Raw genomic sequence first — 17,481 nt, forward strand, 5'->3', positions numbered from 1 at the left:
ACATAAATTCACAGATGCTACATCAGTGATGACTTATGCTATAATGGCTTACAATCAAACAATCCATTCAGTAACAGGTCTTACTCCGTTTGAAGTAGTATTTGGTCACACGGAAAATAACAATCAATTCAATTTAAACTTTGATAAAGAATATACTCAACAACTAGTTAGGGATCATGCAAAAAGAACTCACTACTTATACAAATACTTAACCGATAAAATAGGAACTAGGAAAGAAAAAGTTCAACAAAGTAGAGTAGGAGAAACTAATTTTGATTTAAATGAAGGTGATAATGTTTTTATTAAAGGCATAAATCGACGTAGAAGCAAGGATAAGCCCAGGTATGAAAAAGCAAAAGTTAAGGGTAAAATAAAAAGAAATGTAGTATTGGTAGAAACTAGCACAAAAGATAAAAATGTTCCAATAAAAGACATAAAACGTCCCCCACAGGTTCGTCCTGCTAGTGACCCAAGCAGTAACGATCCGGGCCCTTCAACTTCAAAAGGTTGAGAAGAATCCAGGCGTTCTCCCTCTTAGAGAAGGAACCGCTATGATTACGTATGATAAGTGGATAGTAATTAAGACATTAGATATTAAACTTATTAAGGAAGAATTAGAATTTAATATGCATAGGTATATAGAACTAAATAGAATAGTAGAATTACAGTTAAATACCAGTAGCTCTTCGTTAATATACTTCAATGATGTTAAGCTTCAAGTTAATTATATGTTAAATATCACATTGAACAAATATTCAGAAATTGTACCAATTAATAGACAGAAAAGAGGACTCATTAATCCTTTGGGATCTCTAGTTAAAATGATAACAGGAAATTTGGATTACGATGATGCTATTAAATATGACAACTTAATAAAAAATGTAAAATCTCGTGAACATTCTCTGGAAAAGAAAACTACTGTTATATCCGAAATGATAAGACTTGTTGCAAACTCTACTATAAATATTACAAACAATCTCGAACAATTAAGTGATGCAATTAATAAAATTAATAAAAATATTAAAGACATTTCAATTATTTCACATGTTAACCAAATAACACATATCTATAATTCCTTCTTACATAATTTTCAAATAATTTACACAAAATTGACCGAGATTGAAAACATTTTAGCATTCAGTAGAATGGGCGTATTACATCAATCTATAATTAATACTAATGAACTCATTAATGTACTTAGAATCATAGAGAAAACAGATAAGCTGATATTTAAAGTAATTCCTGAAAATATTGTAAGAATTGAACAGTCCATGACATTGAAATCGTATTTTAAGAACAATGTTATTACTTTAGTATTAGAAATACCCTTAGTTAAGAAAGAAACTTATTTTTATTATAAAATTGTACCCTTACCTATCACCCAACCTGAAACAAACCTTACCTTAATAATATTACCCAAGTATCCTTACCTTATTGCGAAGGGGTTGAAAGCGAAATCGCTGTCGACACCATGTAAGAATATAGAAGAAGAAATATACCTCTGTGATGAGCTGCAGACCATGGTACCTGTTGAAGACACTTGTATCCTGGACCTGATGAAATATTCTCACAACGTCTCTTGCAAACAAATTCCAATAGAATTCGAAGAAATTAAATTAGAACTTTTACAGATTAACCGATGGATAATCTACTCTAAATCACCTGTCGATCTGGTTAGAACCTGTGATAATGAAATTTTACATTACACTCTCATAAATACTTACTTATTAACCATAGAAGATAAATGCCAATATAACATTGCAAATCACAATTTAAGAATACATAGCAGTAACGGTGAGAAGCTTATATCTCAAAAGCTGCCGCTAGTAAATTTACCTGAAAATTTGAAGATCAGTATCCAGAGCAACATTAATCCTGTTAAGCTGAATGGGGTTGATTTAACCAATTTAAAAGTATTATCATACGCCCTACAAAACAGTGAAAATCAAAGTGATAGTGTAGTGAAAACCAATAGTGTCAGTTTAGGGACAATAATTCTATATGTAATTTTAATTTTAAGTCTTATATCCTTTCTGGCATACAAAAAGATAAAAACATGTATAATATTTCAAGGCCGAAACCATCCTCCGAAAAATTGTTCTTCAGATGATTTCGAGCTTAAGGAGGGAAAAGTTACAATGTCACACAGATACCCAAATAGCACCGTAAGCGTTAATGCAATCAATGCTTAGTCTTATTATTCCATTGTGTTCTACGAATCAAAGTTATCATGTAAGGGGTTTTAGCTGTAAGATTATAATTATATTAAAGGTAGTCTAATATCGACCACCATAGTGATAGGGTCTAACATCGACCAACTTAGAATAAGAGTCTCGTATCGACTATTAGTTAAGAATATTAAGTGTAATTTACTTAATAAAGTTTTCCTTTTTTAAAAAAACCTTTGATAACCGTCGCGATTTGACTAGGTTATGAATATTGTAAATATTTGTGTGTTGATCTAATTTTGCCCAACCCCCAACCAGTTTTCGACCTCTGCGCCCTCAGCTCACACTTTGTATGAGTGAAAAGAGCGAAATTGCAGAAAATGCATTTCCCTCTTCCCCCTATCAACCCAAACATGTCATTTACTGGTTGGAGGCTGACAGGATGGTTTGTGTATAATTTTGTGCTCAAAAATCAAACCCAAAAATTATTTTACGTGCAATTTCAACGAAATTGTTGAAGTGAAACTTCTTTAGGCGCATGATGGTAAAATTTTTACGGAACGTCACGAAGATGTGCAGCGTTTTTGTCGACAGGAAGAGAGCGATTGAGACCGATTGCGAGAGAGTGAGTGAATTACCTTATAGACATTCTATTTTTAAAATTAAAATTTATGAAATATTAGTATTTTATATTTAAAGCAAAATAATTTATTGAAATATCAAATTACGAATTGTAAATTAACGTGGCATTTTAATTTTTATTATCGAAGTAATACATTTAAAAAATTAAATTTATTATTTAATTTTAAACACCTCTAAGTCGCGGAAATCTAAAGATTTATATGTTTACAAAAGAGTTAAAAATTAGTTTACCAAAGAAGTTTTACTTCTGAAATGTGTACTTTGTACGCACGCACTTTTTTTTGGATTGTAAAAGTAATCTAGGACAAGACAACTGTAGAGACAAGGGTGGCACATACACACTTCACAGCCTATACCTTGAAAATTTGTAAAACCGTCACTGCCTATTACAAATTTATAGGAGACCTTTAACAATACCGATACTCAATACTGGGATCTTAACCGTAAACTACAGTACATAGTCCTCGCTCCAAGCTTCTAATTTTAGACGCCAGTTGAATGTAATTGTCTTTATGTCCTTTTTCATACTCTTGCTGCCATTCACTTGCAGAAATAGAGTCATACATTGTCTCGAAAATAAAATATATATTAAACGCCATTTTTTATAAAATCATATCTGGTTTAACTTAAGTTCGTCTCATTCTGTCAAATTCTGATTGCAATGGGATGAAAAGAGACATATCGATTTAAGTTAAGTTTGTTAACATGTATATTTCGGACTAGAAAACGCTTACAGTATACAAAGCACAAAAAAGTATCTTTTCGTTTTAAGTATGTGCAAATTTTAAATTACAAAAGTCACAAGTCAAAATCAATTCGGCTTAGGGTCCTTCAAGAAAAGAGCGTACCAATTCTTAAAAGGCCGGCAACGCACTCGCGAGCCCTCTGGCATTGAGAGTGAGTGTCCATGGGCGGCGGTATCACTAAACATCAGGTGAGCCTCCTGCCCGTTTGCCCCTGTTCTATAAAAAAAAACATTTATTCATATAGGTAACACAATGTACACTTATGAACGTTAAAAAAGAAATATACATTAAATGCTTCTAATTTTACATTTATTGCCAGTTCTCAAATCAAAAACGTAGAACGGTAGAGACGAACTGACAATAAACTCTCCGTCACTCTTTTTAATCGCCAAAAAATAGCGCCAATATAATATTTAGTTTAAAAGTAAATTAACAATAGGTACAATTCTAAATATCGCTTATTTTTATAGACCCAGTTTTCCAATAAATAATTTATTGTGAAACCAACTATAGATTCTTTTATTATTAAAGTCTGTATTGTGGTCCCTCTCTTGTTGAGGCTCCAGGGATATAACCTTGTCTGTCCCCGAAATCCCGGGCATAACAGTGTAAAGTACAGTAGGTACTATTTATGTAGCATAAAAATATGTGTATTTGTTTTAAGTATGTGCAAATACTAACATAGGTAATAAAAGTAATATTTAGTTTCAAAGTGTTTCTATTATTCTATTATAAAAATACCTTAAACATTAAACAAGAAAAGATTTATATTTTTGCCCTCTATATTAAAAATTAAACTTAAGTTAAGTAATAATATCGACTAATTCCAATGAAAAGCAGTGTTGGCCAAGTGGCTTCAGCGACTCTCATCCCTAAGGTCGTAAGTTCGATCCCCGGCTGTGCACCAATGGACTTTCTTTCTATGTGCGCATTTACCATTCGCTGAAAACATCGTGAGGAAACCGGCTTGCCTTAGACAAAAAATCAACGGCGTGTGTCAGGCACACGAGGATCATCTACTTGCCTATTAGATTGCCAAATTATCATGTAACAGATTCAGAAATCTGAGGCCCAGATCTAAACCTTAACCTTGCTCTTAATCAGGTTTAAGTTTTCATGTAGTTTAGGTTATTATTGTTATTTTTATCTGTTTTGTTTTAGTTATAATTAATTTTTAATTTTAATATTTTTTTATTATTTTTTAATTTTTAGATTACTTATGTTCTAATGTAATTGATGTGTACTTAGGTGTAAGTGTGTTAAATTTGTGACGTCATATTTTCTTGTATTTTTTAGGCATACACATTGTTTTAGGATGTATAAATAAATAAATAAATAAAAAGGTTGTAGCGCCACTAATTTATTTTTAATTTATATGAAACGTCACTACTAATAAAATATACAAAAATGGCCGTTCTATAACTCTAGCAGCATTTGTTTATTTGCATGGAATCACTAAATTAAGTCTTATTACAAAGTTACATAAAGAAGAATTAGCTCGTAGGATATGACTGAGCCGTTATAAGTACGTTTTAAATCGTCTTAAGTGTTGTTTATGAGAGCATCCGAACACTTGGCCCCCAGTCACCGGAAATCAAATGATATCGTAATGATTCAATTTGAGCGGCAATTTTGTTCCCATTTCCAGTTTGCTCTGTTGCAGTTTTCTTTAACAAAAATCGAGGACCAAACAGCGTGCGTTTTTGGTTACCATTTGTTTTCAAAGTGAGCAATTAACGCTTGTAAACAATGTGAACTAGTCATAGTATGTCTTAAGGTAAGATGAAATCGGGCGCTAACTATGACTACTGTCAAATATCATACTTTTTGACATACGGTATGCAGAATCTAAGGGGAACCTGACAAAGGTCGTAAAGTAAAGATATTTTAATAAGCATAGTCAGTTATAGTTATCTATAAACATATTTATTAAGTCATATTACAAAGTTACATAAATAAGTAATGGACACGTCTCTCTTCTCTCGGACAAGCAAAAAAGCTGGGGCGGAAAATAATAAAAATCGTTGGAGTCATTCCTCCAACGATTTTGTTCCCTTTGGAGTAGAGACTGGGCCGTGGGGGTCAAATGCACAGGCGCTAATTCAAGATTAAGGTTTGCGCTTGTTACCGGTGACCTGCTGGAGCTTTCCTCGCTCAAGGAATAAGTATCGCAATACAGCGTTAAAAGTACACTGCCACAGGGACAAACTTTTTAAATTTGTTTTAATTTTCTTTATATTATTATTATTACTATGTAGGAAAGTTGTAAATACTGTATTATTGATTGTTATGTTATGTTAAACGATAAACTTATCTATTAAGAATAACTTTTCCATAGATAAAAATAGTTTTTCACTTCCAGTTTAAAGAAAATTCACAAAAACGTAAATCGCTTGAAAGAATAAGGTCTTTGTATGAAAATATTATGAAATATCACTTTCACAATGGCTACATATGACCCTTGACATTAAGTGCGCAACAGATTTCCTTCTGAGCCTCCGCACAAACGTTACTTTAACTATCGATTGAAAACTGTTCTTAACTATTTGTTAACGTCTCACTTAAATACCGAAATTACATTTAATTCCTTATAAAAAATAACTTATAATTCTCAATAAAACCCTTAGGGTCCCATCGTTAAAGATTTAATTTATTTCATCAGTTTTATAAAACACTTAAATTTAAAAATAATTTAAACTCACTTAAAATTCCTCGTATGCGGACGACCATTTAACGTGATAAAACATCGTTTAATTGATAACAAATATTTTGCCGTGCAATAAATTGCTTTCAAATTCGGCTATAAAAAATTGCGTTTCAAACAAAAGGAACTCACCGTCTTTATTGAAATCTGCGTCCATGGCGGGCGCGGAAAATTTCAGCCCTTGCGTCGTTGTGTTCATATACTCCACATCAGCTGAGGTCAAGACTCTGAACCCCAACCCATGGCTTGATATCGTCTGATTCCACTGCCACAAACACATATCTAACGACCCGTTAGTCTTTTCGAAATTACAGAACACTCCTGTAACCTGTGGCACGTAGCTGTTCTTATATGTCGCCTCATACGTAGGTCCAGACGGTCGTAAAGTCTTTATCTTCGTCAAAGAATTCGTCTCGTTCTCTATATTTAGTTTTTGGTTCGATATAGAACCTTCATTGTCATTCATCATATTTTCTTGGTCATTTCTGTGACCGAGAAGCAATAGTTTGTTGAGGTGCTGCTTGCCGCGTCTGCGATTTTTGAACTCCTCCGTTCTGTTCATAAGATTCGACAGCTTTTGGAAGGAACCTCGCACTGGTTCGGGCAAGGCGGACCTCGACTGCCCTTTTTTCGCCTCCACGGCTTTTTTATCCTTATCGAAGTCATCTTCAGCATTCGCAGCCGCATAGATCGCGACTAATATCAATAATCTTGCAATATCCATTAGGGAGAGTTATTGGGACTTAGGATTCTTTTTAGGTGGTCACAAATTGCATTCTCAGCAAATGATTGTCTTTCAGGTTTAAGTGTCTCCGTTCCTCGCGTAAATGGATAGCCGCCAGTCCAAACAACATCGATATAATAATATAAACGCGCACATTTTAACAAAACAAAGTACCTACTATACTAACGAAATTAGCACAATCCTCTCGGACATGTCCCTGGATATCTCTTAAATGGACGACATCGCGATACAGGACGCGACGACCCCTCAAGTCTAGATAACAAAACAATGAACACAAAACACAGTGCGTTATAAATAATGTTAATTTCAATAATTTCACCAATGTAAAATTGCGTTTTAACTGATTTGTAAAATATATTAATCCGTAGTCGTAACAGCGCCACGGGAATACGCGGAACTATGGCCGTGGACCGAAATAATCATTACTTTAGATGCGATCTTCGGGTGCGAGGGATGCTGCGCAGGTGTCAACCCGTGCTGAGCGAATTCCCGGGCTTTTCGCGCAGATCAACGGTGCGTCGTGCGCCCAGAACGGAATTGGCTGGCACACTGCTGCTGCTAACGTCAGACACATCCTATAGGACACTCTTCAGTTCCGTAATCTGGCGATTGGTGGAATAAATATTCCCGTAGACTCTCCAATGAGAATTGAAAGCGGAAATTTCATTGGAATCCTTGGCATTTTCCTTGCAGATTTATTTGCGACAGGGTCGGGCATCAGTAGCTATCTTAAGCGGAAATTCTATGAAATAGGTTTCTGATCCTAATAATATTTTTCCATTTCAACTGAAGTTTCGAAGCTTATTACATTATACTATGAACTGCTTTAAAACGTTTTATTTTTATTTATTCTATATTTGACGCATATTCATATGATTAAATGTATTTAGTATGATATTCTAAGTTAAATTATATTAATTATAATAGCGCGTATGATTTAAGTTAAGTGACTAATGACCCCTAACATAACGGTAGTCAGTAACCTCTAGACGACAAAAGAAAATAACGAGTATATTATTTTTAATTGAAAATGGTATTTGATGTATAGTTTTTCTTCAATTAAGATTAAACGTTCAGAAACAAATTTGCTTATAATATGTAGTTGTATGTATTATATAAAATTAAAATTGTTACTAAGAACTTTTAAATTTAGTCGTGAAAGTACTATTACTGTTGACATTGTATAACTAAATTTTAAAATAATTACTATTAATCATAATTATATATTAATTATTAAATGTCATCTGTCAGTCTTGACACTGTCAAAATGAAAATTACTGAACGTACAAGTACAGCACCACTCGGCACTCCTTGTGGATTATTTTGGTTTGGACTTCGCATATTGATAGCTGTATCGTCAATACAAATAAATAATTAACGGAAATGGCAACAAATGAACATTAAATAATCACAATGTATAACATTTGTACTGTGAACTGTTTAGTGTATTAACATTTCTACTCAGAATCAGATTCATTACACCGAGTGAGAGGTGAGTAAATCGTTTGTTTATGACTAGTATAAATCTAAACACACAGAAAATAAATTAGTAAATATTTAATATAGAAAAGTATAATAGATATGAAATATCCAATGGACAAGATAATATTTTTATTATTAACACGAAAAGGCTAGAGTTCTCAGATCACACGTAATATTTTATAAATTTTAGTATTTATCGTATTTCTCTGCTAGAAAATCTTGCAGTTATGCATAAATAGCTATTAATTATGCTTAAACTAGCCTAGCTTGTCACCTGCTGGACATGTAATTAAAAGAAAAAAAGCATTGTGTTCTTCCAAGATCATGTTTGTAAATAGGGTCAGCAGTTTATATGATTAGTGTACTAAACAAACATACATATTTATTGCAAATGATTTATGAAACAAAATATTTTTATTTAAGTGTTTAAATTGTATCTATAATGTACAAATTTTTTAACACTACCATGACAAAGCTATATAATAGTTACATCTGTGAAATAACTATTTCTAGATACCAATGAACCATCTTAAATATAAATGACTTCATCTATAATGTATTTGTTTTAATATAAAAGATAAGATTATCTGATTATGATAAAATCGGATTTCATAATTAAGATATTATACTTACTAAGCAAAGTTTCAATTATTTTTTTAATAATTAAAGTTCATCTTGTATTGTAGTATTTACTAGTGTCACAGATTGGGTCCTTTAGACTAATAATCTAGTTTTAAATTTGCTTAAAAGTATGAAGACTTCTCAGCAGAGATATTTTCACATATATATATATATATATATATATATATATATATATATATATTATAAAAACATATATGTTTTTATAATTCATCTTTCATATATTTTAATCAAGCAGATTAAATTAATAAATGTTGTGCATATTTCTAAACAGAAAAATCATGACTAAATAATAATATATAATATTTCTCTTTATAGATTAGTATAGTAGTTACAATAATATAATTTCATTTTCTGTAAGAATATTGAAAGTAGTTAAAATAATGTTTTAAAAGATAATATCCAAGATAAGATTTGCATATAAGCAGGAAATGATGTTTTATTTACATGATAAAACAACGCTTATGATATGGGAAAGAATTTGATTTTAAACTGAGCAAAGACAACAATACATCTTTATGTTGCACACTTTATGATTGGTTTTTATATTCAAGTATACCCAGTTGTTAGAATTTAACACAAGGTCATAGTGTGGCAAAATTTTACCTAAAATACTTAAGTGAATATAAAATGTACACAGATCCAAGGTTAATAAAGAAAAAATTTGTGGGTCTTACAACTAACAGGACTTGCAGTTTTAATTACTCACTGTATTAGATTATTGGAACGGCCCGTTTTTTAATAGATTGTGTCTAGTTAATTTTTAAATTAAAATATGATGGCAACGAATTATAGATCAGAACGTGATTATTAATCAATTTGATTGTGATTATCAGTTGAATAGAATATTTGACTGTTTGGAAATTGTGTACTTGTATTGTTTTATTGTTTCTTCTTTGTGGCATTGTTTTCTTGTAGTAGTTCTGGGTTTTTTGTATGTCTCATATACAATACTGTTTTAATCATATAATATGTTATGTAAATATTAAATAATTAGTAAGACAATTTATAGAACTAAGGTATTAACTACCTAGTAATCTAGTAATATATATACAATTAAAGTTTAATTTCCCATATTTTTTTAAAATTTTTCATATATATATTTACAATAAATTGATGTTGTTTACTTAACAATTGATATGCAATAATTTATCATTTATTGCTTATTACTGATACCTTATCAATATTGTGAATTCTATTTAGTGAGCACTGTCATTCTCATTCTAATTTATATAAGTACCTGCGTCTAATGACTTGCGTGTAAGTTTGATAAAAATACTTGTTTTTTAATGTTGTACAATATACAATGCACATTTCCTGTGTCAGTTTATTTTATATTGACAGTTGATATAAAATATTTAGTACGTGCAAAACATCGGAGTAGCGAGCAAGGTTGCGGCAAAATGTTGTATTAAAGTATTTTTATAAAATCAAACGTGCACAAAACGTAAATTTAAAATCAATAGAAATCTCATAAAGCGACAAAATTGCACATAATATTAGATATAAATAAACAGTAACTCCAGTTTCTGGTGCTAATTAAAAATCAAATGTCAACTTTCGCGCCTTTTATAGGTTCTGTTAGCTATTTTAGATCACGTCAAGGGTTTCTGCACAGTGTCTATAATCCGGGTCACCTACATTTGACGCATCAATGCCTGTATAATATTGCTCTTTTGAAATTCTTTAAGGGCACTTGTTTTTACTTTATAAAAAATTATAAGTCCACTTGAAATATTTTTAAAATGATTTATTGGAGAAATAAAATTAAAATATTGACTTCAGTTTGACCCGGACAATCATGGCACAACAATTCGTGATTTTGACAACTTTTATAAATGTCTTTTAAATTTTCAGAAAATGACATAAATAATGTCTGGAGGTAATTCAAAGAATAAGTCGCGGTCCAAGCGACACGAGGGATGGGAGGAGGCTGGTGGGGAGTTCTACCAGGAGTTGTACCCTGGCGGAGAGCAGGAACTCTTCGACAACCTCCAGAGAGCCGATGCTGCGAAATTGGCAACGTTGCTGCCTTCCAAACAGGCTAGAAATAGTAAGTAATAGTAATAATAACCGGAGCCCATGGTTTGTCAAGTATTGAACGAATAAGCTTCGCAAGTATAGTTGATACTGCGTAATCAGCAAGTATATACAAATGAGATTCTAAATCTGGCATTATCACATCTAGTTGGCTTTGCAAATTAAAATTTAGGTTATTTACGTTTGATTTAAAAATATTAAATTTGTTTTTATTGGTGCTGGTTTCAGTTAACGATGGTTGGCGACTTTAAATCCGAATGTAATTAAGACACTTAAATATATTATGTTATTAAATAAGTAAATTATCGGATAGTTTTTTAGAAATTTAACCTAAGCTATCAAGCTAAAATTACCAAACTTCTTTTTACATAGTTTGTTTTATCATCGGATGTCGAGGAATACGAAATTCCACCCGTATCACCTCGACGTTTGTCGTTCCTTGAGCGTTTTTAAGGCAGTGTTTGCTACGCTCCACCACTATGTAGAACTAGCTTCTCAATAAAGTCTTTCCGATCCATTTCGACTAATAGTCGAAAACAAAAGAGCTTACTAATTCTTAAAAGGCCGGCAGCGGACTCGCGTACCTCTGGTATTGAGTGTTCAATGTTCATGGTATTGCTTAACATCAGATGAATGAAAAATAAAATAGAAAAATCCTTTATTTTGTGGCGCTTCAAATCATGGGTTAATCGCAGATGTTCATTGATTCTTTAATACTTCCTTACTTCTACTTTTTCATCTAAATTCTTTATTTATATTTTTTTATATATCTAGCCAGCGTTTAAAAATGCAATCTTATTTCAGCTACAACAGCGAAGCGAACTAGATCTCAAAATGAACGCCGTCAGTCGACGTACGCGCGAACGACGCAAAGCAGAGACATACACCTCTCTATGTTGCCAGATCTATCTGGTAAGTTTTATTTTTAGTATCTAATTCTTGGATGACCGTGATAAATGTGGCTTCTAACACTCATATATAATTAAAAATATACCTTATAACACACCAATAAAGAAAAAAGAGTAAGTTAGGGAGTATTACGTAACGTAAGGAATTTGGGGAGGGGGGGGGGGGGTCCTTTTGTAAAACGTAACGATGCGGGGCGGGGATTGAATTACGCGTTATTGTTAATATTATTTTCGACTTTCCAGTACTTTACACCACATAATGCTTAACTATAAACTATACTTGGTTACAGTACTGTCCTTGGGTACAGAATGGTCATTAGAATGTATAAAACTAAATTTTCAGACCACCTCTTTGGCTTAGTCCTTAATGTCACACGGATCGATTCCGAGTGAAAAAAAGGACTCGTAGTCGTCATAAATCTAATGCTATAAAAAATGACCCATTTAATTATTTTTTACAGTAATACTTAAGCGTATACTCCAACGAACTCTTTAATTAACACTAAATTAAGAGACTGTTAGTAGTAATTTATACTTGCAATGCGCACGCGCCACTATCTAATCTATGTATGTGTAATGTATCAATGGCGAGTCAGTTTATTGACCTAATTTGTAATTTTTAAGAAAATCTATCAAATGAGGAAAGGACCTGGGAGGAAATTATGCAGATTAAGGCTATGCCTGTCCCGATGCATCAGAAAAGGGACCTTAAAGCAAGGTTACAGGTACGTATTTTGACTGAACTGACGATCAATGTCAATCTGGTTTAGGTTATTCCTTCTATGTTGTGTCTGTTTTGTGCAATTTCTACTTTATTAATAATTTCTTTCCTTAATGAAAAATAAAGTTTTAACGAGAATCGAATCTAGGACTTTGCGTTATACAATAAAAGTATTATCAATGTTGTATTAACATTTATATATATTCGTCATCACAATTATTGTTGTATTTTTGAAGTGAAACTTCTTTAGGCGCATGAGGGTAAAACGCAATAGTAATAATATTAGCGTCTCGAAGATGTGCAGCGTTTTTGTCGAAGAAAAGGGAGAGAGCGATTGAGACCGATTAGAAGAGAGTGAGAAGGGTGAATTACCTTATAGAAATTCTGTTTCTAAAATTAAAATTTCGTAAAGAGATATTAGTATTTTATATTTTATGCAAAATATTTTTTAAAGAATTGTAAATTAAATTCCACGCGTTTTTATTATCGAACAAATAAATTTAAAAAATTCAATTTATAATTTGTATTAATTTTCGATACTTAATATTTGAATGACAATTAAATTCATTGTTTTCCTAACATATTTTGCTTTTTCCTTCCCTCTAAATCTCGGAAACGTAAAGTTTTAGATTTGTATAAATATGACACAAGACTTAAAAATTAGTTTGCCAAAGAAGTTTCACTTCTGACATGTGTACTTTGTACGCACGCACTTTTTGTATATTGATATATATATAGTATACATTTACAATCTATTTATTAAATATATATATATGTTGTGGTGTACTTTAATAAATAAATAAACATTTCAGAACGCCACAAAACTCCGTTTACAAGGCTTCGAGCAGCTTCAATGGCGGCAACGGAAAGTGTGGTACCGGTTTAGTATTCGATTTACGGAAATTATGGGGAAATTCGAATTATGGCAGTCTGCGTTACGGGAAATCGAGGGTAAATTTGGCGTCGGTGTCGTGTCATATTTCCTCTTCCTGCGATGGTTGTTTTTCCTCAACATTGCCATATCTCTATTCGTAATTGTATTTTTAATCCTGCCTCAAGTGTTGCTAGTCGAAAATAGTCTGTTATGTAATGATACGTATCCGAATTCCACAATTTGTTGTTCCGAGGCGTACTTTAACCGGAATTTGACTGGAAATAATGTGATTTTAGACTTAATTCAGGGGACCGGGTGGATGGAACGAACCATTTTGTTCTATGGTGTGTACAGCGATCAGATCTATTCGTATTTCGTTAGTCTATGGCAGGGCGAAATGTTCTTTAACATGCCAATGGCGTTTATCCTAGTCCCCATTTGTTGGGCTCTCTTCTCTCTGATAGCGATAGTGAAAACTGGGGCGAAGGGGTTCAAGGAACGGCTGATCGAGAGCGAAGGCCAGTTCTACATGTACTGCAATCTGGTTTTTGGGGGTTGGGATTTCTGTATCCACAACGAAAAGTCCGCTAAAATTAAACATAAAGCCCTGTATAACGAAATCAAAGGGTGTTTAGAGAAGGAACGGTTCAACGAGGAGACACAGTTGAGGAGCAAAGAGAGCCATATCTTGATGCATTTAAGACGTATTTTAGTTAATTTAATAGTTTTCGTTATTTTAGTTGCGTCTGGGGTTTTAATATATTACGCCTTTAATTATTCAAGGGAACTACTCGACGAACAAATGTCCGGGCCCGAGTACGTAAATCGGACGGCTGAGAGGTTGACGTTAGAGCTGTACAGAGAAGGGTATACGTTCGGAAGATTCCAGAACATAGTATTGGAATTCCTTCCATCCATATGCATTGTCGTGCTGAACATAATTGTCCCAGAAATTTTCGAACATCTGATTCATTACGAGGACTACAATCCCGCGCATGTAATTTTCATATCTTTACTTCGAACGGTTTTGTTAAGATTATCTTCGTTCGCAGTGTTGTTGAGCCAAATTTACATACAAATAACTGACCCGAATAGGATCCTGTGCTCGGTGTATACGGACGAAGGGCGGCTCGAATGTTGGGAGACTTATTTCGGACAGCAGTTGTACAAATTGATTTTAACAGACTTCGCTGTCCAATTTGTGATGATATTCTTCATAAACTTCCCACGTTCGTTCATCGCCCGTCACTCGCATAGCAATTGCCTCAAAGTGATCGGCACTCAACACTTCTATCTGCCAAAACACGTTCTCGACATCGTATACGTCCAGACTGTTATATGGATGGGGGCCTATTTCTGTCCGTTTCTTCCTGTGATCGGATTGATTTACTCCTTCCTGATATTCTATATGAAGAAGTTCGCGTGTTTGGTTAACAGTACCCCCTCCCCGATAGTTTACAAAGCGTCTAAATCGAAGTCCCTCTTCATGTCGTTCCTACTGTTGGGTTTTGTGATATCCATAGCGCCTGTAGCTTATGCTATAGCTGAAATCATGCCGTCGATAAACTGTGGACCTTTCAGAGGTTATTCCACGGTATGGGAATATGTTGTCATAACATTTGACACGTTCCCAAATATTCTTCGTGAATTTGTCTTTTTGCTGGGGACATCGACGTTCGCCGTGCCCGCGTTTGCCGTGTTATTATTCTTTTTATATTATTATTGGGCGGTCGCGACGGCTAATAGGCACATGGTGACGGTTCTCAAGAATCAATTGGTGCTGGAAGGGCACGATAAGCAATTCTTGTTGAATAGACTGAGCGCGTTTATCCGGCAGCATCAGAAACGGTGCGAGAGAAACAGGGCTAGCTTCGCGGATGATGATTCGGAACAGAATAGTTCGAGATAATTTCTCTTCAATGTTATCCTTATAATGACGAATAACAATTCATGTTTATTGTAAAGTATATGTCTATTATGAAAGTCTATATATACACATTTCAATAGCTCTCTAAATCTCTCAGAATTTTTAAATACACTACCAAGTTATGATGGAAAAATATACAAAAATTTTAACAGCGAACTCAGTATCGTAACGTAATCAAATTCAATTTTTTTGGGGTCGTTTTGTAAATATCAAAAATTGTTTTCGTGCGCACTATAATCTTGTAAAATATATAAATATGAGAATAGTAGAACTTACGTGAGGTTTAAGGATAGTTGATTTAATATGTTTTTTTTTTTACTTTTATACTTTTTTGAGGTTTATGTTATTATTCGTTTGTTGGAGTCTGTGCAAAATTATTAATTTAAAACAGAGGTCTATATGACTGAGGTTTTATATTGGAACCAAATTATATTAACAAGTTCTAGGATTTTTATAATGTACCTAAAAGTTGGGAGCTGCTCAAATTGTACTACATTTTTGTCTCCCTTGTGGCTTTTGGGCGAAAGTGCCAAATTTATACATTTCTTTAAACTTCAAACCCTGCCCAATGTGCTGTGTCTAATCAAAAGTACTGTATCTTGTCTAAACCAGCGTTTCTTATGATAATGTTTTCAGTGATTTTACAAATTTATATAAATTAATTTTAGTTATACATTTTTAATATGTCCAATAATTTATCTATTGTGATTTTTGTATTATCTTGTGAAGTGTTTTAGTCTGTCCTATTGCCAATCTTAATAACTGATAAACAGAAATCTGAGACTAAACGAACAATGAAAAAAAATATAATTCGACTTTTGGTGAATTTAGACTGATTGGGACTTAATGTCAGCTTTTAGATTTGGCTATTAAGATTGGCAAGTTAGTTTTAGTTTTGCGTCTTCGCATTCCACTCCTGTCCATTCTTAGTGCAAATTTTTAGTGAATTATACTCCTGACTAGCATTTATAGATGTAGTGATCTCATTTTTCATCTCCCACCATGAAGCAATTACTTAGTATAAATTTATCTTGTTTTATGGTATTAAAACTTCAGTCCTCTTACAAAACAGCCTAGCAAATAAATTTAATTGCTCAGTTTTAAAATACTGTCTCTTTACAACACAGCGTAAACACAATGTGACAGAGACAAAAGAGTAAGGTGTGCAATTAGACGGATTTAGTTTTAATAAATAAGGGATAGGTCGTATATGTGATGCGATAGTGACCGATTATGAAATCTCGAATACATACAAATTGCGTTTGCCTTTCCAAAGATATATCCGTTCTTCCAATTAGTTCCAAATGCGCCCACGGAGCGCTTCTTAAGTTTTCAATACAAAAATCTATTATGATGATGCGTTTTTATTTAGTGTTTCATATGATTCGAGCTAAGGGTATTAGCCACGGTGTGGTTTCAGTAACGCAGAGACTAAGACAAATTTGTGTATGTATTTTATCTAAGAAATTGCTTTGTGTGGTGTTAATTCTATCTTATGAATTTCGTAACTATTGTACAATTAGATTTTTTTTAATATACACATTTAATTAATCATGTTAATCAAATTTGACTATCAAATAATGTTATATTGGTATTAAGGTGAATAATATTTTTGTTTCAAAGTTCCTAAAATCAAGTTTTGTCCTTCTATGATTTTTTTTGTCACAAATATAATAAGATAGTTTAAGTTTATTTATTGTACATAATCTCGTTCATTTACTAAAAGCAGACTTCTATAAAAGATAAATAAGTTAATATTTACTATATTATATTAAGAATAAACACTTACCAATTATAGGTTTGAAGTACGAAAAAAATATTTCACTTGGTATTTTGTTTGAATAAACTTTTCCTGTCACGGATTTTCTAACTTTTGTCGATCTTT

General features: G+C 32.8%; 2 protein-coding genes across 2 annotated transcripts in view; one reads left to right on the top strand and one right to left on the bottom strand.

Annotated features, from left to right (window-relative positions):
- LOC125052218 (ALK tyrosine kinase receptor) overlaps positions 1 to 7,561 on the bottom strand; it is a 38,225-nt gene extending 30,664 nt beyond the window's left edge. The window contains exon 1 of the mRNA XM_047652898.1: positions 6,393 to 7,561. Within this exon, the coding sequence (XP_047508854.1) occupies positions 6,393 to 6,984 (592 nt within the window). The 5' untranslated portion in view covers positions 6,985 to 7,561. The remainder of the gene's footprint in view (positions 1 to 6,392) is intronic.
- Positions 7,562 to 8,316: 755 nt separating this feature from the next.
- LOC125052403 (transmembrane channel-like protein 7) lies at positions 8,317 to 16,380 on the top strand. The gene is made up of 5 exons (XM_047653225.1): positions 8,317 to 8,497; positions 10,984 to 11,179; positions 11,971 to 12,078; positions 12,699 to 12,799; positions 13,608 to 16,380. The coding sequence occupies exons 2-5, from the start codon at positions 10,999 to 11,001 to the stop codon at positions 15,576 to 15,578; spliced, it is 2,361 nt and encodes a 786-aa protein (XP_047509181.1). The 5' UTR covers positions 8,317 to 8,497; positions 10,984 to 10,998; the 3' UTR covers positions 15,579 to 16,380.
- Positions 16,381 to 17,481: the final 1,101 nt, after the last annotated feature.

The sequence above is a fragment of the Pieris napi genome, chromosome 9 (genome assembly GCF_905475465.1).
Source record: "Pieris napi chromosome 9, ilPieNapi1.2, whole genome shotgun sequence".
Classification (NCBI taxonomy): domain Eukaryota; kingdom Metazoa; phylum Arthropoda; class Insecta; order Lepidoptera; family Pieridae; genus Pieris; species Pieris napi.

Excerpts from the sequence above, each read along its gene's own strand:
- LOC125052403 (XM_047653225.1), top strand. The coding sequence starts at position 10,999 with ATGTCTGGAGGTAATTCAAAGAATAAGTCGCGGTCCAAGCGACACGAG. Across the intron at positions 11,180-11,970 it reads TTCCAAACAGGCTAGAAATA|CTACAACAGCGAAGCGAACT; the intron begins GTAAGTAATAGT and ends ATCTTATTTCAG. Across the intron at positions 12,800-13,607 it reads ACCTTAAAGCAAGGTTACAG|AACGCCACAAAACTCCGTTT; the intron begins GTACGTATTTTG and ends TAAACATTTCAG.